Raw genomic sequence first — 26027 nt, forward strand, 5'->3', positions numbered from 1 at the left:
TTTAACCATATAAGAGAATAACAAGAAGATTTATTCATTTGTTGGAAAGCTATTTACACCTAGTAGTATATATAATGTTCTACATAATCTTAGGAACACAGTTATCTTAATTGAAATGCTGTGGAAATGGCTTCTTTTTCCTGAAAAAGTAGAAGAAATAGTTTTTCTTCCAGTAGAGGCTTACAAACCAGGCAGAAATTAATCCCCCCTTCCCCCCCCAGCAACAAGGGAAAAAATAATTTATCAGCTTCCACTTCCTGTGTGATTTTGTGTACGTGTGTGGGGATAGTTAGCTTTACTGAGTGCAACAGTGTTACTTCAAAAATTAAATTATCACCGAAGAGACTGAGAGGGATCCTCTTGTTACATTTTAAACTGGAAATGTAAAATAGACGATCCTTTCTTCCCACTGAGTATTTAAAAAAAACACACAAACACCTGGGGACAACAAAGGTGAAGTTCAGTATTCTGAGTCATTTGCCTTGGCCGTTCCCTAATAATATTATTAAACAGTATGATTATTTGGACTTTCTTCATTAATTCTTAAACAACCATAAGGATTTGGCTACAATACTCTTTAAAAAAATAAACGAAAACCACAAACATTTTCATGTTTACTGGAGAGCATACCAATAAGTGGGATATGCAAGCTTAATGCAAGCTTAATCAGTTAAAAGCCAGATAATTGATCAATTAAAAACTATATACCTCCCCATGGCATAATATATATTTCAAAGTGGGTGGTACGTAGGTCAGCTAGTTAACTATTGAGAAACCATGGGATTTATGATTTTTAATGTACAGATGAAAAAATCAAGATAACCCTTTTGTCTCTTTTTTATATTACAACCTCTGCAAGTTGTATTCATCACTGTTTATACATGAGTTTGTAACCATTGAAGGATTTTTTATTCAAGGGAAAAACAATTAAAAGTTCACCCTTAAGAAACAATATCCAAAGGATATGTAAGGGTCTTGTTAATTAGAAAAGAAAAAACAATTATATGTACTATCTGCATCCTATTGGCACTTACATGACCATAAAGCATAACCCCATACAGCAAGACAGGAGGAAAAAATATTTCTAGAGCTAACGAAGCATCCTTGTTTTTTATTTTTATGAAAAAATATAAAATCCTATATCTTTACACTACAAAAACATATACAAACAAAATGCACAATGGGCATTAAAAAAGGGGAATAAAGCAAATAAATACAGTAACACCACATTTTCTATGGATTCCAGTATCAATACAGGGTACTTTGAAATGGGGTAGATGACAAGATCCTCTTAGCAGCAAGTTAATTAAGAACTGAAATGAAATGCCATACATTATCAATCATGTGTTTTGCATATAAAAATTGGAACTCTAGCGGTCAATGCATTCCAAATTTTCCTGCCATTTAGCCTCTGCAAGTTGTATTCATCACTGTTTATACATGAGTTTGTAACCATTGAAGGATTTTTTATTCAAGGGAAAAACAATTAAAAGTTCACCCTTAAGAAACAATATCCAAAGGATATGTAAGGGTCTTGTTAATTAGAAAAGAAAAAACAATTATAGAATGGAAAAAAATAGTCCAGATCTTCTGATAGTTGCATCAAGTAGGCAAGAGTACAACCTAAACAAAGGCAACAGCTTGAGATTTGCCTAAACTGCAGATTTCAAGGACCTAATAATAATTTTGCTCTGCTTAGTAAACATTTCTTGCTGCTGTTAAAACAGCAGAACTGCAGCAAGAATAGAATATCAGAATGATTACATTGCTATTGACACTGCTTGTTTAGGTAACAGATTTTGGGCATGAGAGGTATGAAAGGTCCATGTTTCTTCAGGATGCCTAGATATCCCTGCCTATCCCTCCAAAGTTACAGCCTTTCTGTTATCATGCATGGTAAGACTGCCCTATACCTTAGGTTGAATTATTGGAAATGTCACAGATTTGACATCTGTGTATAGGATAGCATGATGTCTAAAATGGAGCACCCCAACAAGTCCAAAGCCCTGACAGTAGCAAACAAGCAGGGAATTCGCTTCCATTTTTTTTTCTGGAAAAAAAAAACTTGCTATTACTTACAAGAGGAGGAAGTATCTAATCTAATTTAGCTGCTCATCTAGTTCATACTTGGTCAGCATTGCATCAGGCTGGAAGGTTCCTATGGATTCTTTCAAACCAATGTTCACCCTAATGTCCTTCTTTGGGGACTTTCAATTTCCCACCTTTTGAAAGAGCGAGAAGCATAGGTTGGGAGTAAGGTCAGATTTCCCTTCCATGTTTTCTATCTCCAGCCTTAGAGAGGGAAAATTAACCAATTCTATGACCTACAGGATGTGTTCCTAGGATCTATAGGCCTACAGCCTAAATATCTTCAGTTTACCTAACAATATATTATTTTGGCTAACAATTTGAACCTACATTCATACAAAAAAAATCCCCAGAAGCAGCTTTATCTCCTGGTGCTTTCTTCATGTTTATCTCTGCCTAGACCATTAAAAGAGAACAGTATTGCAGAATTCTTGAGGAGGAAAGGAACTGAATCTCAATCAAAGTTGTTTTGATGGAAAGCCATCAAAAGTTGGAAGCCATCAGGTCAGGAACCTCAACAAAGATTTATTCCAGAATAAATTGCTTTGAGGTAGGTAGGCTGTAATTAGTCAGATTTCTTATGCAAATATTAGTTATTTTTCTTTGCAATTCAGATTGACATATTTTCTGTTGGAGGTGGGGGATCAGTACTTGCTTAGCTCTTTTTTAAGCAAGTTGAGACTGTGAATGGAAATGCCTACCTGAATGCAATCCTATAAAACACAATGGATAGGATCTTCATCAAGATGCATTTCTGGATAGCCATCTTGCCATACACAATGGGCAGTAATTGCATTTGACTTCTGCCTACACAGGTCCTAAAAGCAAAGAAGGCTGAGCAACTTCATACTGTAAAAGGGAAACAGCCCATCTGTATGTTGAGGATTATGACCTCATAGTATTGGACCCTAAAGCTTTAAAGACTAACTTAGCATTATTTTTCCTTACCTGGAAATATCACAAAATGGCTTACATTCAATCAATAAAAAGTATTACAATGGTGAAAATGATGTTTCATTAGCCCTATCTTTCAAGCTGGTGCTGCTTCCTTCTTCTCTCCCTGACAGGATAACCAATTCTTCTGACAGTCTCTCTGATGGGAGGATGGCTGTATGCAGGAACAAGCGGGCATTGTCCTTAAATCCACATATACTTATTTTTTGAAAAACAGTCTTTACTCAATTCTCTACAGTGAGGGATTGCTTCAGTCAAATGTCCACAGTGCACTTCCCCCATCCCCAAAGTCTTGTATACAGTCTCCAGAGAAAAAATAGAACATACAATGAGGAAATGAGTAATTAAAGGGAAACTGAGAAAGTATTTGCATCTCTGGATAGTTATATAATAAATAGATTGAGCTAAAATCCCCAAAGCTGATTCACAAAACTCAAACTACAGTTCAAATGCTCCTGAGTTAAGCAGTGGTTTGAGATGTGTTATGAAGTAGTTATTTAGAAAATGATACCCAAGTGTGCATGGAATTGTCTCTCAGAGTCCCCTATATGCTATTCTCCTGACAAATTCTCAGGATGCTTTTAAGCTTGGCAGATCTCTTTGTAGAAACAGTTTCCAAGCAAAGAAATTTAAAACAGAGTGGGTACTGTAATAAGACACGCATATCTTTGTATGCATATCAATGTAGATCTGATCTGGGCAAAGAGACAATCATATGGTAAAACTATGCTAGGAATAAACAAATTTAGTATTTTACATGAATGCATACCCTCCAAAGAATAACATTATCAAAATAATGCATATGTTCATGTGCTTGTGGACCCCCACACACAGCTCAATTACTGTATCTGCACTCTAAAATATGTAGCACAAAAACCCATTTCATCACATGATATACTGCTGTGTGAACTTTCTGAAGCAGGTCTCTTAACAGTCACATTGTTCAAGTTCCCTTATAGTGCACAAAAGTCTCAATTTGTAAAATACTAGGCATGATCCAGCAAAATTAAACACTTAAATATTAGTATCTCAATGAAAAACCCTCTGTTTAATTTAGTACAATGGGATTTAATTTTGGAAGGATGGTGTCTATTGTCTGTGGTTCATGAAGTGCATATTAAAAGCAGTCAAAGGTCAAAAGTGCTTGCATTAAAGAAACAGGTTTGCATTTTCATAGGCAGAGTATCTCATGTCCATTTTAATGATATTCCTTTTAAATTTCTTAACAAATAGCTGAAAGACTGTTAAGAACTGATGCACTACAACTCATTAACTTGAAGGGAGAAAAGAAGGGCAACACCTCATTTGGGCTAAATCAGAACTAAGGGCAATTAGGCACCATGTAACCGGAAGGCAGGCCAGCATTTTGTCCAGAGAGCTTCTGTTCTCCAGCTGTTAACTGGACACATGGAAAAAAAGTTCTAAGGCTAATTATATCATCTCTAGATAGAAGAGCTTTGTAAGCCAGGAAAAACATCTACGATTCCTCCAGATGAAATAGCTGCCATTTCTGCTTTCCTGTGGATTATTTTACAAACAATTGCAGGCATGAAGGAACAAATCATCTCCAATAGGTCTCTTGACACTTCCAATAATGTTATTTATTACCTGAAAAAGAGCTTTGGGCTAAATTGTTTTGTCTCTGAGTTACCTTTTTCTACCATTTTTTTCCCCTAGTAGCCCATCATCTAACAAAATGAAATGTGAAAGACAAAACCCCCACTTCACCAGAAACTGACAAGCTTTCGCTGTTTGCTGGGTTGTCGATCATGAAAGCAGCCCACACAGGTCGTCTCTCTCTCCCCAATCATGTTCTCATGTTTTTAAATGAGCTTGGCATTTTGCCAAGTGCTGGCAGATGCAGGGAAGGAAAAGGATAGCAAAGGAGGCATTTATTTTCTTCTCCTTTCCATGGGCATTTGATTTACTACTGGGGTCTCTCCATTTCAGGTCGTGACCATCTATACATCTCTCCAAACAGTAACTGACAGCTCTTTAAAAGATTTTTTCCCCCCATGAAGGTATGAAGAAAACTTCCTCCATCTTGAGATGAATTTAGAAAGGGAAACATATCCCTACTATCCTCTAGACATATATTTCAAAAATTTATAACTGCTCTTAATTTCTCTGTTTTTTTTTTAGAAATGTGACAAGGTTTGAAATAAGGAAGAACCAAGTTTTGGACCAAGCTTCTCTGTTCCTTGCTTCTAGTTTCAGATATAAAGGGGTCAACATCAGCTTCTGAAATGTCATTTCACTGCCCATTCTCCACTTGTGCCTTCCTGTTCCCTTCCAGTGAATTGGACAAAGCAGTGGGGAGAGGGTCAGGGGCTTCTAGGAAACATCACTGCAGACTGAGGCTGTTTACCATGAATGTGGCATTATAAAAAAGGATTCATACTCCTATATGGAACATTCTTTTCTTTCCTTCTGAAAAAAAGAAAAGAAAACTAGGAAAGTATCTGATTATTCTGAATTAGAATTGATACAGTGAGGCTGTGAATTCATTTTTCAATTAATATATTGATTACACATATTCTGATTACACATGCATTCACTTGGAGTTATCCCCACTGATTTCAATGAGATTCTACATTATATGGCCTAGGATTTGAAACTTAGAAACTGAAGGTTAAAGGGAGCATCTCAAGTGATCAGAGTGATGCAGGATTGGCTGTATGATTCCATCCTTTGGCTCTGTGGTTAATATGGGAAGCTAATGTGAGGGGCTGCCAACTTAGTTACCTCTCAGGACAGAAAACATCCTTGAAGCTTCTATTCTGCACTGGTTTTAGCCACTGAATAAGACTTGGAGCAATTTCTGTTATTGGGACATTTGCAAAGGTTGATCATAACACAAATTACTTTACTGACCAAAACAGCAGAATAAATTGGTGCCTTACAAATTATGGCACCAATTAACATAAATGAGTTATCATTAAATCTTGGATAAATCTGAATGCATAATCAAGCAAGAATTAATCCAGGAATCATGATGTGACTTAGCTATTGTTGCATCAAAACTAGACCTAATCACTGAAAATGGAAAGTCTCCATTGAAAAAGTCATATATTTGATTACCATAGTATATTTCTCTAGTTTAGTGGCCAATTCATCCAAAGTGATCAAATGCAGTAATAAATTACTGAACACAAAACTGAATCCAGAGGGAAAGGAACCAAGGCTTCACAATTGATTATGGCCATTACAAAATTGCTGAATCTTTTAAAACTATGTGGTGTAAGGTAAATTTCCAATACAATACTAATATAGGTTAGGAAAGACCTGTGGTATTAAAATGCAAAAAATAAAAATTTCCTGGTGCTACAGAAGCAGTATGTATTTTGTGCTTAAAATTATGCGCCAAGAAATTTATACAATAGAGATGCACATCGGAGTTATTGTGCATAAACAATTCTGATTTGAGAAGAGACAGAAAACTAAGTGGAGTTTTCTACCCACCACTGTCTCCTAGAAATCTTATGAAGCTACCTCTTCTCTCTCATTCAACATTGTTCAAACATTTTCAAGCACAAGAAATAATGGATGTTCTCTCTCCCTCCGAGAAACACAGGCTACTTTCCCAATAGTCACTTATACTGTCTTCTGGATGCACCAATCATTAGGCTGATCACCTTAATGAAGGCTGGGTGATGCTAGCAGTGACCAGTGGGGAAACAGCTAGAGATTCCTCAGGAAGCTGAATTCAGAAGCTAATAATTAATATTCCGCGAATGTCAAATATACCTATGTTATAATAAAACAGCATTAAAAACACAAGCAAGTAATATGAAAAATACGATGTCCCATATATGGGCAATACTATCTGCAAACATTGTATTAAAGACGGGTTAGTCTCCCACCTATAAAAAGAAATGAAAGACAAAATACACACACCCAGTATTGCATTGGACGTTCATCAAGGAATGTGTGTATAGTGATATTTAGGGCTTAATTGCTGTAGAGCAGCAGCATTCTTAAAAATATACAAAACAAGAACTCTCTTGTCAAGAAATAGTCTAATATTGCTCTTCATTATTCTTCCATCAATGCTTAAGACTTGAAGCAAACCTCAGGAAACTGTACTTTTCTGTAAGCCGTCAAATGGATGGAAAATATTTCTATTCAAGTAAATCCTTGGAAGTATTAACATGGGTTACCATATTCAGCTTCTTTTAAAAAAAGGTGCAATATATATATATATATATATCTTTATACATATATAGATGTATAGATGTACACTCCATAAACAGCCAAAATGCGATAGAAAGGCTTTGTTGTTGAAGCAGACAAAAATGATTATAGCCACATATATGGTATATATCTATTTCTGCTGTTCATGGACATTAATTTACCTAAAAATGAAGTCACAGAGAAGTAGATTATAACACTGATAATAAATTATGTGGCTGAGGCCAATGTTCCTCTGTTGCATTATAAAAATCACAGAATTTCACTTTTTGTGTTGTTGTTAAAATAAATGTCAGGTTTAAGTTTTAAAAGTGCAAGGTTGATCACTTTAAAAAGTGATAGTCATTAAAAAAAAAGTTACAGTGGCACCATCCCATTTACCAGCTGGACCTTCATTTCTTGAAGGCTGTTCATTATCTTCTTCTGGTGCCCAACAAGTGTGATTCCAAGACGCCTCAAATCCCTGTATGAAGAAAGCACATGTTGATTCCAAAGGCTGATACACTGAGATGTTGGCTGTACTTGATCAACCACGTATGTGTCTGTTTTGAATATCCACGTTTTCAAGTTACATCACTTAAAGCAGTTCAGAAAATCATAAGCATTATTTTGAAATCTTTTTTTCCTTTGAAAAAAGAAAAAGACCATCAGAAGATGACATGATTTCTTACTACTTCTGAGGCAGTATCAAATGGGAAAGCTTTTCTTGAACTCAAGAAATGTGAGAAAAGTGAGTGGGTATAGAAAAGGGAGAGTAAATTATTTTTCTACTAAGCCATCAACATAGTTCAGTTATATTCACCCTCCCCCCACCAAAAAATAAATCCGGTGAAAATATTTTTGCTGTTGAGAAATATTCATAGTGACAGATACAAACAGTCCAGTAAAAGCTTTAGCTCTTGATTCTCATGTTTTATGCTTTTTCACTCTGTAGAAAAGGAGGTTGACTTGGGACATCTGAGCCCATTTTTGTGCAATTTCTAGGGCTACCCTTCCTCATGAATAGAGAACAGAACAGTGCTCCCTCCTGTAAGAGGAACAAGCCAGGCATGAGTGTTTCCATTATTCTTTCTTTTCCTGTGCCTTGGGGAGTTGGATTGCTTATTTCAACTGGTAGATTCACTTCACCCACCCAATGAAGCCTTCATTAGCCCAAGTCAAGAGGAACATGAAAATGTAATCCAGTCATAGACAGCAGGACAGGGCAGCGTTTCAAGTTAAGGGAAATCTTGGAGACTGCAGCATCTGATGAAGCCTGCAAGCTTTTTTGTCAAGTTTTGGTTTGTAGCTCCCTGCCAGTTATGTACACAATATGATTTAGACAGAACAGTGGTCTTACTGTTGTAAGGCAGATTTTAGGGAAAACCAAAGATCACACCCCAGAAGCTGGTCAATTACATGCATATGCAGTTATTGACTGCAAAAACAAAAACAAAACAAAACCAAAAACTGACTTTCTGGAACTTCTTGTACATTTATTCTTCTGAGAACTTTATGAAGGAAAAATGTGAGCTGCATATAGTGACTACATACAAACTACAAGAGCAACAGAGCTATCTCTAGTGGAAAATCAGTTCCATTGGATACTTTTCTCTAGGCTATTTTCATTCCTGCTGGTCATTACAAAAGTTACTATTTCACAAATAATTGTTTTTCCTCTCTTCAGCCTCTTTTCTAATATATATATGTATACATATAAATATACATATAGTACTGTGCAAAAGTTTTAGGCAGGTGTGAAAAAATGCTGTAAAGTAAGAATGCTTTCAATAATATATATTGCAATTGTTTATGGTTATCAGTTTACAAAATGCAAAGTGAGTGAACAGAAGAGAAATCTAAATCAAATCAATATTTGGTGTGACTACCCTTTGGCTTCAGAATAGCATTAATTCTTACACTTGCACACTTTGTACACTTGCAAAAAGTCAGGGAACTTGTAGGATTAGAGTCAGGTGTATGATTAACCATTATACCAAGCAGGTGCTAATGATCATCAATTTCATATGTAGGTTGAAACACAGTCATTAACTGAAACAGAAACAGCTGTGTAGGAGGTTTAAAACTGGGTGAGGAACAGCCAAACTCTGCTACTAAGGTGAGGCTGTGGAAGACAGTTTCATGTCACAGGTCATACACCATGGGAAGACTGAGCACAACAATATAACACAAGGTAGTTCTACTGCATCAGCAAGGTCTCTCCCAGGCAAAAATTTCAAAGCAGACTGGGGTTAAAAGATGTGCTTTTCATGCTCTTTTGAAGAAGCACAAAGAAATGGGCAATGGTGAGGACCATAGATGCAGTGGTCGGCCAAGGAAACTTAATGCAGCAGATGAAAGACACATCATGCTTACTTCCCTTTGACACTGGAAGATGTCCAGCAGTGCCATCAGCACAGCACTGGCAGAAACCAGTGGGACCCAGGTACACCCATCTACTGTCCAGAGAAGTCTGGCCAGAAGTCTTCATGGAAGATCTGTGGCCAAAGAGCCATACCTCTGACGTGGAAACAAGGCTAAGCGACTCAACTATGCATGAAAACATAGGAACTGGGGTGCAGAAAAATGGCAGCAGGTGCTCTGGATTGATGAGTCCAAGTTTGAAATATTTGGCTGTAGCTGGAGAGTGGTACAATAATGAGTGTCTGCAGGCAACAGTGAAGCATGGTGGAGGTTCCTTGCAAGTTTGGGGCTGCATTTCTGCAAATGGAGTTGGAGATTTGGCCAGGATCAATGGTCCTCAGTGCTGAGAAATACAGGCAGATACTTATCCATCAAGCCATACCATCAGGGAGGCATGTGATTGGCCCCAAATTTATTCTGCAGCAGGACAATGACCCCAAACTTACAGCCAATGCCATTAAGAATTATCTTCAGCATAAAGAAGAACAAGAAGTCCTGGAAGTGATGGTTTGGCCTCCACAGATCCCTGATCTCAACATAATTGAGTCTGTCTGGGATTACATGAAGAGACAGAAGGATCTGAGGCAGCCTACATCCACAGGAGATCTGTGGTTAGTTCTCCAAGATGTTTGGAACAACCTACCTGCTGAGTTCCTTCAGAAACTGTGTGCAAGTGTACCTAGAAGAATTGATGCTGTTTTGAAGGCAAAGGTTGGTCACACCAAATATTGATTTGATTTGGATTTCTCTTCTGTTTGCTCACTTTGCATTTTGTAAATTGATAAACATAAACAATTACAATATATATTTTTGAAAGCATTCTTACTTTACAGCATTTTTCACACCTGCCTAAAACTTTTGCACAGTACTGTATATGAAAGCAACACTTGCCTTCTTCTACAGAATGAAGAAACAAATCTATCTATCTACTTGCTTGCAATCTTTACTCTGGCTGAAGAGTGGGATAACATTTTTTAAATACATGTGTTTTTGTGTATATTTCTGTAGGTGTATGTATATACGCTGTCACACACATACATCCACATATATTGCTTCTTTGTAAGAGCCACCTTTGGCAGTGTCCTCAGGGCCAGCTAAAGACTTCCTATCACCCAGTAGTATCTTCTAAGCAGCTATCCCACAAACCACAAGACTTGCTAAAGAGAGATTGAATATAAGAGCAGAATTAAAGGGAGAAATTTGGAGCAGAAAACTGGTTGTGAATATATGTGTCCTTAATCCAGCCTTCTCCCCCCATACCTGAATGTTATCATGTATTGACATAGTAGTGTAGAGTTGGGTAATATCAGAGTATTATAGATTGTCTAAGGAATACTTAATTTATGGTAGAAATAAGTTTTGAACACACTTAATATTAAATATAGTATTAAAACTATATATGCTTGAGTCATGTGAAAAGTAATACAACCCCAATTAAGCAATGGAATAGTCATTAATATATGTTTTCTGTGACAATGGTGTTGTTCCATTTTTCTTCCTTACTAAGGCTAAACTCTATAAAGATTCTTTAAAGGTATCCACCTGTTGGTTCAAGTCTTGATGAAAAAACAAGGACACCCTACCCCATTTACCAGAGCTGCTAATTGTGATTACAGAAGCATATTCTGTTTGAGTTACAATTACAGAATCATGTACTGCTTGAGTAAGACTCAGAAATTGCAGCTTTTGCATCTTTCCCCAAGAAGGTTTATTGTACTGTTGGTCATACTGTTGTCAATATGACCAAGTCCTGGAACAAAAAATGGTAAAGCAAACTCATGTTGCTTTTGATAATTAATATACTTTTAAAGGTAGTCAGCATGACTGCAAAACTCTACATATTTTTTAAAAAGGCTTTATTTTCACAACTTGTTATCTGCACTTCATGCAGATTAGGAAAGCATTAAGATCCTGTACCTGAAATGATAGCATTTTGATATTTTCAGGGATGCTCATAGAGTGGGTGGGATAGTTTAGTTAATTAAGTCTTCAATTGTTTGGGGGGGGGCTAAAATGTTCATCTGCTCTTGTTGTTTATCCCCTTTCCAAAAGCAGCATGGCATCATAATTGATTTTGAAATATATACCATGTCACCAGATGAAGAGTAAGGAATAAAAAGCAAGAGCCGGTGAATTCTTGATATTTTTTCCATAAAGGGACTTTTTTATTATAAACAAACATTTATTTTAAAGGAAAAATAGAACGATTACAATGTAACACAACACACACACACACATATTGTTACAAATTTTCAGAGCCGTCCACTGGATGACAAGCAACAAGGTGTCCTGAGATTCAGTGAGTATGTATCTTTCAAAAGGGAGATGTGATGAAGTCCACCTTTTGTTGTTAGCCATTAAAGTCCAGCCAAGTATGCAACTTAAGAGGCCAGTCTCATTAGCTAGCTATTCTTGAGGGTTGTTCTGGCACTCAAAGTCACCAGAGATTGTCCATAAGGTTAGAAAATAGTTGTTCTTTTTCCTGTGGGAACAGTCTGATAATCCAGATGGAAGCACAGGTAGAAAACGGGATCCATCTCTTTTGCTAGAATTAGAACTACATGGCAACAATAATATTGGAACACACTGGTTGTCAGGCCATGGAAGAAGCATCTGGAACAGAGCACAGGACTTGGGGCAATTGCTATGGGACCCATTTCTTTTTTTCAATTTGTTACGTTCAAAAGGCAGCACTTTTGAGAACGTACATTTGAACAAGGCCTTGCTGGCTGGCAGGGTTCGGAACAGACAACTGAAAGAAAGCCACCAAGATTTTCAGATTGTTTGAGGAGACTCAGGTTGTGACTGGAGAATTTAAAATAACTTCAAACAACTCAGTATTCTTTATGAGGCAACATGGTCCTTTGAAGGAATCTTAAGTTTGCCACTCACACTTAGAGTTTCCCACTCAAACTGCCATAGAGTCTTAAAAATCTTGGTACAGGCAACTTCTTCCTTGCTCACCTGTTTAGTTCATGGCAAACACAAAGGTTTGCCTTCACAGAGGCTAGGGTCATTTGTAAGAACCAGACTATTTTTCTTTTTCTATGTAATTTTCAACCTGTTTCTTGCCTGGGCTCAAATTTCAAGATAAAGTTCTGGGAAACCAGCAAAATCAGATAATGAATTTTAAACCATCTTGAATGGTGAAATCTATTTTGAAGTGCTGAGTTTTGATTTCATCTGATCTCCCCAAGTCCCAGCTCTGGAACAGTATGAATACTCAACCCTGGTAAACATGTTACAACACATTCAAACCCAAACATTTCCCAGGTTTCTTTCTTCTTCTAAATAGTTAACCACAACCTATCATTTTCTGGATAATTGAAAATTATTTTGGGTTTAGAATAAAGATGCATATATAGATGAAGTGCTCTTCTCATTTTTCCATCCAACCATGTTCTCAAGATGTCAGCTGGTATAAATAATGTGAAGCCTTTGAATGGCCCATGCTTTTTCTTGAAGCTGCTGCTAAAATTTATTCTTAACAACATTCAGAGTGAATTGGCATGGTCTCTTTTGTTCTAGGAAGCATTTGAGAAATTCAGCAAGAGCTTTAGTTAAACATGATGATTTCAAATAGAGGTTAGACAGCCATTTGTCTGGTTTGCTTTAAATTAGATTTTCATTGTGAGCAAGGGGTTGATGGCCTAAATATCCCTTTCCAACTCTATGATTCAATGACAGGGAGGGCTGTGTAACCCCACTTTTTTCTACATAGAGACTGACTAATCCAGAAGATGGTGCAATTGTATCAAATGAAACAATTACTCATTTATTAATAAGTTTGAGTTTTTATTGTAATATTTTGTTCTGTTACAATGGGGGTTTTTTTGCTTTTGTTTTTCTGCTGTCATTTGAGTTTGCAATAAAGATCAACTTATTAACTAACTGATAATAATTTTGCTTTGTTTTTTTCAGCGTTTATACATGAAACTGTATTTTACAACATACAGGTATGGACTAAGAAGTATACAAATATAATAATCTAGGAATTTCATTAATCAACTAGTTGAATGTTTTTTCTACATCAGATAATCCAGTCAGGCTTCAAATACATTCTCATGTGATTAAGAAAGCACATAAGTGAGCTTTGATTTATCTATTTTTCCTTATACTTCAATGTCTAAAATGGGCTTCATGGATTTTGCCCACAGTAAAACTGAGCTACAAAAATTATAGCTGATGAATTTTAAAAGTGACATTATTTATGATAGGAGTAATGGAGGGAATAAATTAAAGATACTGATGGTGATAATAAATTTCCTAGCAAAGTTAGGGTGGTTTGTTTTAAGGTAGACTGATAGGAGGCTTAATGTAGGATGCCAGATATATTCAACTGCTACTAAATCTGTCTAGGTGAAAATTCTTCTACGGTGAATAAGCCTCCAAAATAGAGGAAAAGAGGAAGGCATGGCTTTCAAATCTTTCCAGAATTCATAGAAGAATAGAGTTGGAAGGGGCCATTTCAACCACCGAGTCCAATCCCTTACTCAATACAGGAATCAATTGTCAGAAACTTGAGAGAGATATACACATGTTTTGCACAACTTCCACTATGCTGAACAAGAATAGTGTGAGAACACAACTCTGTCCTTAGTCATCTTTGACTTTGGCTTCCAGGAAGTCTAACCCAAACTAGGGCCTGGTTTATATATGCAGCAGGCTGATGTGACAGAAGAGTCTATAACATTTCATATGGAAGAGGGTAACTTGGTGACTATAAGACTACAAGAAGATGCCAAGCATCCCTTTTCTGTGAAGTGCTTACATTCCATTTTCAGGGAACTTAGGGCAGGAGCATTAAAAATGTGAACCTTTATTGGCAGTCTGAAGAAGGATAATCTGAACAATCTTTCTCATTTAGGGGTGTGTCAGAGCCAGGACTTTAATGTAAGGTAGCATAACATATCCCTTTCATTCTTATGGCTTTATGGACAGAATAGTTTCAGATGGATCAGCAGAATGATGCAGTCTTAATATTTCATCTATGAATAGTTTCCATACAATATTTGTTTTATTATATGACTAGAGTAGAAAATGAAAGAAAAAAGGGTTTTTTGGTAAATTCTGTGATATTCATGGTGAGACTACAGAAACTGGTGACACAAATATGGAGAAAGAGAAATCTGGAATCTTCATTTTATAACTATTCAGCCCAGTTCAGCCCAGATCTTATCTTAATTTTCTGCTCGAACCACATCAACAATCTAATTTCTCTTAGAGTACATTTATACTACACAAATGTAATATTCTTGACTTTCACCAAGAATTCTAGGAATTGTAGTTTGGTTGAATACATCAAAAACTCCTAAAGATCCTGAGGCCTGCACACAGAAAACTACAGGTATCAGAATTCTCGGATTTGTAGACACAATTTCAAAGGCACCGGGTTGGAGGAAAGTAGAATATGGAAGAAACCTTCAGTCTCTATAAGACATAATCTACATCCTTATGGTATAGAGTAAACTTTAACAGAATATTGTTACCTTTTCTCCATGGTTCTGACTCTGACCTCATAGAAAATTCCACTGGTATGAGCTCCTTTATAATCATATTCTATACATATTGCATGGAGCATGAAACCAACTGGACTAAATTTTAAGTAAACCATTTAAAACCTGAGGATGAGAACTTCACTAAAACAGCAGAGAATAGTGCTTCACAAGTTTAATTCAATCAAGGGACAGAATATTCCAAATGGGTTTAAGCACTTGTACTTGTAAATCTATGTAAAAAAAAAAAAAAGCCGAAATCCCATTATATTTTGATAATATTGTGTACTTGTGTTAGTTTGTACAAAGAAGACAAGTGAAAAAAATTGAAACCATCTCTGGGGCATGGTTTTAAAAAAATAACCTTTTTTATATCATCCAAGGGGAAACATAACATCGAGTATCAAAATTATAATAAATGCTAAAGAAATGCCGAGGCACAAATTAATGTTCATATTATTTAAAAGAAATGTAAATAGGCAGTTTGAAGTTCTTGTTATTTCCTGGGATTCAAATAGAATTTTTTTTGTAAAAATACAAGACATATCTGACTTAAATTCTTATGGGGGCTGACACATATGCAACAGACAAGAGAATATCAGGGAAATCCAAATTTATAACACTAGTGTGGAATATAATAATATGTCATATGTTTCTTACTTCCTTTTCATAGTTAAGACATTTTCTAAAAGGAAGTTCTGCTATATTTGATCCTAAAGAGGTGGAAGCATTTGTAAACCCTAGCTGTACTATATGTTCATTGTGAGAACTGACAACTGTCATTAGATATGAAACCATAACAGGATCTGAGATTATCCAATAAAACACTCTAGAAACAAATGAAAAATATTGAAACAGCTGACACAGGTACAGGGAAGGTGAAGTATTCAAGCACAGCCAGGGAGTTATGGCACATTCATCACATTCCACAATTTACAACACAGGAAGGGAGATTGTTTCTGTCCTAATTTTCATTCTGCTGTTGTGAAGAAGTCCTCTGATGTTAAAGTAAACAAACCAATAATAAACAAACAAATAAAGGAAATCATATACTTTTTAACTGGACAGCAGTTTGTTGAAGATCTCCAGTACAGCCAAAAGGATTTATTTGCATCCTCAAGCATTGAGAAGAGAGGATTTTGTGCTTAAGAGGGATGTGTGCAGACCAACAGTACAGTGCAAATCATTTCTTTTTTAAAAAGCCAACACAACATAGATGAAATTGACAAGCATTTTTTTACAGTTTGGAGTCCAGAGAAGCCAGAGGAAATGAAGGCATTTATTAAGTCCTGTTGCCATTTTTCTAGAGGAACTGCAGTAAGTCTGTTTATAGGGAGGTGGGGGAAAGGACCACTGTCAATTTCACAATTTATTTTTTCTATAAATAAATAAATACTGAGTTCCTTTTCCCACACTTCACTGTCTGAAATTCTGGCAAAGTTGTCTTTAAGAGAAGGGATTATATTTCTTGCCATGTTTCAGTCAAGACCTCTGACCTGCCTGCATTTCAATCAAGGTCTTGTCAGTTTGGAGGAGGGCAAAAGTGAGATCCTCCTGCTTCTGTCATTCTTAAATATAGGTCAGGAATGTTCTTCAGGTTTTTGCTACTCTTCTGTCAGGGATGTTCATGGCACAGGTTTTCTTATTGGACCCTTTCTCTGTTTTCATAGAGATCTCAAGAGAAAAAGAGGCTTTTCTTTTTAAGTCTAGAATGTGTCAAGTCACTCAAGTTAGGTAGAGCTAAGTGAAAGCTTCTCCCCTTGCAGTGGCCTTCCTTTATTTTTGTATCATTGTAAAGGAGAAATATATTCCCATCTTCATAACACAAACTTGTCTCATATCATTGTACAAGGACAGGGGAAATATTCATTCTGCTCAAATTTTAATTTGAATTTATCTGGTTTGAATTCCCTAAATCAAGACATAGACTGGAACTGATATATGCTGAAATTTCCTCAAATGTCATAATGTAACTTGAAACTAAAAAAAAAATGTGTGTCACAAAAAATGCAATAAAATTGGAGAAATATCTTTGAATATGAACACACACACACAATTTTTTTTTCAGAATGTTTAAAGAAAAAAACAATCTGGAAAGAATTTAAGATTGGAAATATGAGAACCTGAGTGAAAACAATCACTATAACCCACTGCAGAGTAGCAAACCTAGAGAAAATAAGTTATTAGATCTGCTCCAAAATTATTTGTGAGGTGGGATTATTCCTCTGTGCGTGTGTGTGTGTGCGTGTTTTCTGAGATCCTTATACAGTCAAGACTTTTTTTTCCTTGAAAAATTACAGTTACACCATGTACAGTTAGGATGAAAGAACCTTTGTTATATGAAAAGCAGGACACACCTTATGCCAAAATTGGCATGCTGCTGAAATGGTCAATGTCACATGATCATTTATTAGTGCAAAGTTGCTAATGATATCTTTTCAACAACTGTGATACCCATAAATAAATTCTATCTCTGATATGCTATCATTTATATAGGATATAAATGAGTTTTCCCCAGAATCAAATTGCAATGTTAAAAAAAATCTTAAATGCTTCCAATTGTCTTCTACCTTTACTCCTAACTGGCTTCCAACCAAAAGTGCTCTCCCTTATATCAGTGGAAATGATCAGGAATTCTACTCACTCCAGTGTCACCTGAGCCACAGCATCCATGGAACTGTATCCATTTTCCATGAAAATCTCTGTGTACCGTCCCATTTTGATGGCTTCCAGCCATTCACCTACAGATCTGTAGACACCATTTCCAAGTGGGCTGTGTTCCCCTAATAAATTTGAAACTCTAAAAGAGAAACCAAGGTATACATTAAGACAATCTTAAAAAAAAGTTGGATGTAAGATTGTTTTACATGGAGAAAGACCAGCAAGTAGAATTGTCCAGTAACCCTGAAAATGCCCAAGATTAGCTTCTGTACCTAATGATATCAAAGGTTTACTTTACAGGCAGGTATATAAATATTCTACTGGTTGATTTCAGGAGGCTTCATTTTTTCCTCCCTGGTCTTTAATCCTACCCTTTTATTTTTATTTATTTATTTAAATTGATTGGCCGCCCAACTCCAGTGGACTCTGGGTGGCATACAAAACTAACAACAACAACAACAATAATAATAATGAGAAACATGAAATCAACAGGCAGCCCAGACTAAAATACTCTGCTAACAAAACCCACAGAATAAAAACAGGGGGCATCAAACAATGACAAACATCAAGGGCTGTGACCTTTTCATGGTTAAACATCTTTGATTTTTTGGGGTTGGTGTTTTTTCTCAAGTGAATTCACCCATTAAAATTATAATGTGATGATACTGTAACATTGGCAGCTAATTTTCGTACCTGGCTGATATACAGACAAACTGAGAACATTAACAGTGAGTGATGCCATTTAGTCCCAATCTTCCCTATTTCACCTATCAAAAACATTGCAAAGACTAACTAATGACAGTGATGACCTACTAAATAGGCAGAGAGCTAGACAGTTCCTATATTTCTGGCTTTTATATTTTATATATCTTTCTTTTCAAAGCTGCAGCAGAACAAGCTATTACATTGGGTCTATAGCCATTGCTCCTATTTATCTCCTAGAGTTCTTAAAATTCAGAGAACTTATAAATGTAATAAACAAAATAAAATAATTCATCATCCATCAAGATGAATATAGCACATTTTCAATATACATTGCATTCCATTTGATGTGTTTAGTAAGTGCTGATATTGACATAAATTGTTATGAGTTTCCAAACAGATTTCTTCGACTAATACCATCATTTTGGATTGCTAGCCATAGCCATCAATTTTCTAAAGGAATTACACTAAATTGCAATATCCAGGTGATGTAATTAATTGGAAAACAATTACTGGAATATACAGGTTACAGGGCTACTTTGGAATGTTTTGAGTAGGAAAATACAGAAAGGAAGGGAATAGGAGAAAGAGAAGGAGAAGGAGAAAGAGAGGAAAGAATGGGAATAAAGAAGACTAAGGGCACAGAGGAATATGTATACCCTGCACATTAAAAAAAATCCTTTGAGTCTTTGTTTAAAAAAAGCTTAAAAGAAAGGTGTGACAGATTTGCTGACAACATTATTTTTGCAATCAGATACAAAAATAATTACAATAAATGTTTGTTGTAGTTACCATAACGTTAAAAAACTCAAGTCATTGTTTCATTTTCAAATAAACCATAGGGATTGGGTTTTCAATAACCCCTATGGTTTATTTGTTAAAGTTGTTAAATACATCCCCATTTTTAACTGCAACAATCTATAATCCAAGGACAGTGAACTTATAGCCCTCTTGATTTTTATGAACTACAATTTGCATAATCTGTATTATTGGACATGTTGGCTTGTGTTGCTGGAACCTGTGATTTAAAATCATCTCATGGCTTTAGGTTTTCTATCCTTACTAGAATCTTCATACTAAATTAGGATATTAGGATTTAGATTAGATGCCCATTAACAAATCATTGTTGTCAATTCAACCAATAAAACATATTTAAGTTTCTTTAAACATCCTTTACCTTCCTCTTTTAACTTATTCCTATTTTTACTGTAACATAATTATAACTAAGAGTGTGAATTCTCAAACTTGCTATAAACTCTGTTCCTCACTACTAAAGAATTATTAGTTCTTTGAAATGGGGCCACTTTTGTAAATATGCCACATTTTGTGAAAGTAAAAAGAATAGATTCTTTTAAAGAAATTTGTTTTCAAAAAGCAAAATATACATATTAAAGGTCATAAAATCTTTATCCATTTACTTTAACCTTGATTTCATTTTTCAAAAAAGCTGTTGAAATTTGCCATATTCCTGCCATGAGGTTTGGGATGCTATGGTTCTAGGAGCCTGCATGTACTGTAGCTCATGATTTCTAGGTTCCCCACTTCTGTTTCAGAACAACACATGTAAACGTGAAATAACTAAGGGCAACAACTTGTGTACCATCTCTTTCCAAATTAGAAAAACAGTTTGTATCTAGTATTTTAACAATATTCAAAAACTCAGATATTTCATCAAACTAGAGAAGTCTAGCATCAATGATAGAAGGATAGCATAGCATGAATTTATGATTCTATACCTGCTTGATGCATTCACCAATGTTTTCAGACTGCTGGGATTCCGAATGAGCTTCTCCAACATGCAGACTATTTCATCAAATTTGGGTCTGCTATTTCGGTCCTTCTGCCAGCAATCTAACATTAGCTGATAGAGAGCAGCTGGGCAGTCCATGGGACTTGGCAAACGATAACCTTCTTCAACAGCCTTAATCACCTAAGGAAAAACAAAGCAAATTCCTGAACATTCTTCTTTAATAAAAATTACTTTAATCAAGATTCTTCTGAAAATGCAACAGACAGATTTCAATTGTTGAAACATTCAGACCATGTTTCTGCTGATAACATCAAGTCTACACAAATGAAGATACAAAAAGCTATATACTTAGAAAAATCTATCCATGCTATTTGAAGTTTCATGTAAGAAGGATGGAATATAAATTTACATTATAGTCCTGATTTCTTGACCTTGGAAGGACCCTATTAGAATCCAGCAAAATATTAGTCATATCAAGAACTACCAAATCCACTGATTCTCAGATAAGCAAAAACAAACAAACAAACAAACAAAAAACCCTTGTGTGTGTTTTTTTTGGTTTGCTTTTGTTAAGTGAATTTATGGAATTGAAAAGGCACGACTGTAGATGACACTAAGAGATTAATGAACAGATCTTCTAGTTTAAAAAAAAAGTGGTGTGAGGAAATGCAATTGGAATTGCATAATGGCAGAGATTTTTTCTATGCGAAAGAAAAATTAATCATGGACATTGCTATGTAACAGTGCATGCACAGATAGTGCTTAGTCCCTGATGACAAACAGACAGAATGTTGGCGGTGGTGGTGGTGGTAGACACAAGTGCTGTGTGATTGGTGAGGTCTGGAAGGAGGATACCGGAGGAACTATGGATAAACTCCTACTGTACAATCAGCTGTTGAGACTATCTGGATTCATAGAGATTTCACTTGGAATTAAACACTGAAAGAAAAATATTTCTTGCCCTGCACCTCTTTGAAGACAGATAGAAGAAATGAGGAAAGGACCATCCAGCAGCCTCCAGTTATCCTTCTTTTCTGTATAGTAGTTGTGTTGAAATTTTTACATTTAAGTTGTGGTAGAAAATGTTCTGCTACAACTTAAATGTAAAAACTTTAAAAAATTCTTTAAAAAGTAAGCTCTTATTAATGGCTCAAAGTCCACTACCCTCATACTACTTGTTTTTTCTTTAGGCTGGCAGACTTCTTAGCATGGCTCATTGGCAAGGTTAGTCTCTTCTGGGAATAATATGGAAGGATGTCAAATGCAAATCTTTGTGTGATAGAACTTCCAGATTTTTCAAAACCAAGATCTTAAATAGCAAACATTTGGATAGATAGAGTGTACAGAAGTTGTAGTGTTTCCTTAGCACAGTCATCACTTAGCTTCTTTTTCTTAATGCTTAATTATTTTTCCTTCTTAAATTATTTTTTAACTTGACTTGTTAATTTCACTTTTCTTACTAAAGAGAATAAACAGATAAGTGGGCTTTAAACAGCAGAATCTTCATATCTAGCTTTCATAAACAAATATATTGTCTTAAATTACTTTTCCCCCCAAATTACATTTTTTCCTTATTTAGACTTCATTTCCTGAATCCACCAAGCCTTTCCCTCAATCCCTTTTTTTATAAGAATTAAAATAGTCTTTTACTCCTCAGAGGAAAACAGATAAATAAACAAAAAGTCACAACCTCTACAATGCCTGAGAAACATCCCTTCAGAACTCAGTTAGCAATGGCCAACTCTCCGCTCCCTCAGCTTGCATCTGACTCCAGCCTATCAGGTTGCTACCTCTTTCTGGACCACAGCCAATTCACAGAATTCTTTATTATCGCAGCCAACTATTTATAATTATTTTTCACAGAAACAATAACATTTATTGACCTACTAGTCATGTCAATATCAGGGAACTCATGACACCATTAACTACTCTTTCAGCTTTTGTCCATATAGGAAAAGAAAGCTGCAACGATGCTGGAGACTCAGCCAAATTAGAAAGAAACAATCATTCCAAAGCAGTTCCAAGGTACTTAATTCAATTTCTCAAATTGCCTCACAGGTTCAATTCAAAGAGGTGATTTAAGTCAATTTTCTTTTGAATTGAATCACCTCTTCAAATATTACACAACCCTAATCTACATAATTTTTTTCTTGACATCTGAGAATTCAGAAAGGATTATAAATTGCATGGAACAAATATCTTAAAAAATATTAAAATGTAAATCAAAGTAAATGTAATTAGAGGACAAGATGTATTTAGAGATTTATTTAGAGGAAGAGAAAGGAAAATACAGTGTCAGAGTATAGAAAAGATTATTCTGAAGACACATACACACATGGACAAATATTTGTTAATATTTTTATAAATGACTTAGATGAGGAGATAGAGAAGGGATGCTTATCAAATTTGCAGATGACATAAAACTGGGGGGATTGCTAACACCTCAGAAGACAGGCTACAGGTTCAAAAGCATCTTGATAGACTTGAATGTTGGGCCATATCCAACAAAATGCTGTTCAATGGCAAGAAGGATTCTGCAAGATTCTGCACATAGGTAAGAAAAATCAGATGCACAAGTACAAGAAAGGAGGCACCTAGCTCAGTACTAGTGCTTGTGAGAAGGATTTGGATGCCCTGGTAGACCACAGATTAAGTATGAGCCAGCAGCATGCTACAGCTACCAAAAGAGCTAGATCGCAAGAAGTGATAGTTCTGGACTATGCTGCGCTGGTCAGACTGCACCTGCAATACTGTGTCCAGTTGTGGTTGGCACAATACAAATAAGATGCTAAGGAACTGGAAAGAGTGCAGAGATGAGTGAAAAAGATGGTGAGGGGTTTGGGAGCTAAATCATATGAAGAATGGTTAAAAGAGATGGGCACATTTATCCTAAAGAAGAAAAAAAGGGGAGACATGATAGGAATCTTCCAATACTTAAAGGGTGTTGATTTATTCTCCACAGTGCCCATGGATAGGACAAGAACCATGGGTGGAGGCTTTATAGAGAGAGATTCAAATCTGAAATAAGGAGGAATTTCCTGACAATTAGAGCTATTAAGTAGAGGAATAGCCTACCTTCTGGAGTCCTGGCTGCTCCATCTCTGGATGTTTTCAAACAAAGCTTGGAGAGCCAGTTGTCTGGGATTGTCTGAGGATTTCTACCCTGGGCAGTGAGTTGGACTACAAGACCTCCAAGGTCCCTTCCAACCCTATGATTCTACATGATTGTCTGGGAATGGGGGGAGAAAGAGTAAAAAATGATGTTGATAATTTATATAGTTCCTTCTATGCATATGATGTTCTGCTATGGTCTGGGCATGCAGGGGCTGAGAAATAATAGAGCTGTTAATGTAGAAAGTAGTGTGGGCAGGGGAAAATATCCAATTATTTCAAGGAGAAGTATTTTAGCTTATTACAGTAGAGGCCATTGGTTGTTTTAAATGCTTTTGGAAAAATAAAAGTGAAATTGTCTATTTGGGTATCTGTTCAAAAGTGATCAAGATCAGACATGTAGTGTACCTTAAGAACACCAATTAACTTAAAATTATATCAAAAGGGTATAATTTTAAATGGGAGGCTCAGTTACTTGTCATCCCAGGCAATGTGAACCTTAACTGGCACCCCTAAAGATCCAACCCTTTTACTCATTAGTAATTAACCCAGAATAATGACTAAACCTGGACTTAGTAACTATCACTAATTTGTACTAGCCCATTTGTTAATATATATTCAGAGGGAGGTGATAAGGAACCATGCAGTTATTGGTTAGGGTACAAAATAATGACAAAACTAATCCACAGTTATAGAGAGTGTATATATTGTCCTAAGACTCATTCATGTAAATCCAGACAGCTCAACACTATCAAACCTTGCTCTCTTTCCGCAGAAAAATCTCAGTGGTTAGCAATATGCGTAGCCCTTGAGGATTAAGCTGTGGGAGTCTGTCAATGTTTCTGGACTGAGTAATAAAAATGTATTCATTCCACGACAGCCCTTCATCCCTAAAAATAATACTGATGGACCTTGAATTAAGTACTATTCATGGAATGACAGTGTTTCTTCCAAGGGAATCCGTCTTGGGTTTGTTGTTTTACTTTATTGGAAATTGTGTTTGTGCTACTGAAATGAAAGGCTTGGCAACAAAAGAGATTAAAAAAAGAAAGTGGGAGTGTTTTTTTTTTAAAACACAGCTGCTGGGCTAGCTGGGATGTGTGAAATCTTCACAGATATTTGTAATTTCTTGCATATTGATATCTCGTGTGGTAAACTTGTGATTTTCTAAAATATGTACTCAAATCAGTGCTATCACTGCATGCATCTTATCTCTAAACTACCCTAAGTGAATTAAAAAGTAAACCCCTATAGAGATATGCATGAGTGAACACCTCCCTCGTGGTCTCTATTTATGGACCTCAAGATAGTCCCAGTTGCAACTGAAATAAATGCATTGTCAAGGACGAGCCAGACAAAGACGGCCAGGATCTGACAACAACTCAATTCTAAAAGCAAAGGGTTCAGACTTGAAAGAAAAACCAAACACAAACATTCTACTTCCACATGTCTTACTCCCAGGAAAAATAAAATGGGGCATAAATGGAAACTGCTCAAAAACACTAGGTACTGCTCCAAGCACTTTTTCAATTTCAATTTCAGGAAAGTATTAGAAATATCAAATAGTAGAACCAGCTATCCAAGCCTGCTTAGAGTGCTGGGGCAGATCTTTAGTTTTCTACAGGGAGACATCAGCAGTGCATCACAGATAGTTACCCACGGATTCAAGCAGTGATGCCAGCCCTGAGAGCTACTCCAAGTTCTGTACTGCTAAGGCTTGGCTACCTGGATTATTATTTGATTCTGACAACTGATGCTTCTGTGCGTCTTGGTCACATTTTGTTTGGTAGCCCAGAGTCTCATAGTAGCTTAATCTGCATCTCATGTTTACCACTCAGAATTACAGATTGCAATAAAGCACAAGAGCAGCTGCTGTGCCTTATATGGGCACCTTAACTATTTACCCGCTAAGTTCTTCCTTCTCTTCCCATCTTCACTCATCTGCAGATTCCACATTATTTTCAGAATGGATTCTTTGGAGATTTACCTGTAACTGTACATTTATGGCTTTAAGATTAAAAATAGAAAATAATGAATATATATGGCATCCTGCTTTGATGACTAACAAGTTTTCACACAGAGAAGGAAAAGGAAGTACTTACATCTTGATTGGTCATCTCCCAGTAAGGTCTCTCACCATAGGAAACTACTTCCCACATCACAATCCCGTAGCTCCAGACATCACTGGCAGAAGTAAATTTGCGGAAGGCTATAGCTTCAGGAGCTGTCCATCGGATTGGGATTTTCCCTCCCTAGGGGGGAAAAAAAATTGCAACCATGTTTTTTCTGTGTGTCAAGGATTTTCTAGTGAGAATGGGTAGGGAAACAATTTCTAATGTTCTGAGGGGCTCTTTCTACATTATCACATTTGTTTGTTTGTTTTAATTTCTATACCCACCCATCATAACCACATGACTCTGGGCGGCTATAGAAATTAAAATAAAACATCCTTTACATACCTTCATATAGATTATTAATTGCTAGTCCTAAAGGCCTATTTGAATTTAATTTGTATATCAAGATACAATGGAATTCACATCTCAATTAGGTCATCATAGCTGGTGAAGGAAAATACGAACAAGAAGCAGTCAGCACAGCTTTAAGTCAGCCGCTTACTTCAGAGTTATATACATAAAACACCTCATATCACAGTTTTGAGGTCAAGGCTGTAT

General features: G+C 36.1%; 1 protein-coding gene across 2 annotated transcripts in view; it reads right to left on the reverse strand.

The window, feature by feature from the left end:
* Positions 1–7590: 7590 nt before the first annotated feature.
* EPHA5 (EPH receptor A5) overlaps positions 7591–26027 on the reverse strand; it is a 208917-nt gene continuing 190480 nt past the window's right edge. For both annotated transcript variants that reach the window (XM_088134025.1, XM_088133984.1), the window contains exons 12-15: positions 25458–25607; positions 20231–20424; positions 17776–17931; positions 7591–7696 (exon numbers count right to left, since the gene is read on the reverse strand). In XM_088134025.1, the coding sequence (XP_087990151.1) occupies positions 7591–7696; positions 17776–17931; positions 20231–20424; positions 25458–25607 (606 nt within the window). The remainder of the gene's footprint in view (positions 7697–17775; positions 17932–20230; positions 20425–25457; positions 25608–26027) is intronic.

The sequence above is a fragment of the Python bivittatus genome, unplaced genomic scaffold (assembly GCF_059951505.1).
Source record: "Python bivittatus isolate LINGU-HERP-01145 unplaced genomic scaffold, Pbiv_v1 ctg000000_np1212, whole genome shotgun sequence".
Lineage (NCBI taxonomy): Eukaryota > Metazoa > Chordata > Lepidosauria > Squamata > Pythonidae > Python > Python bivittatus.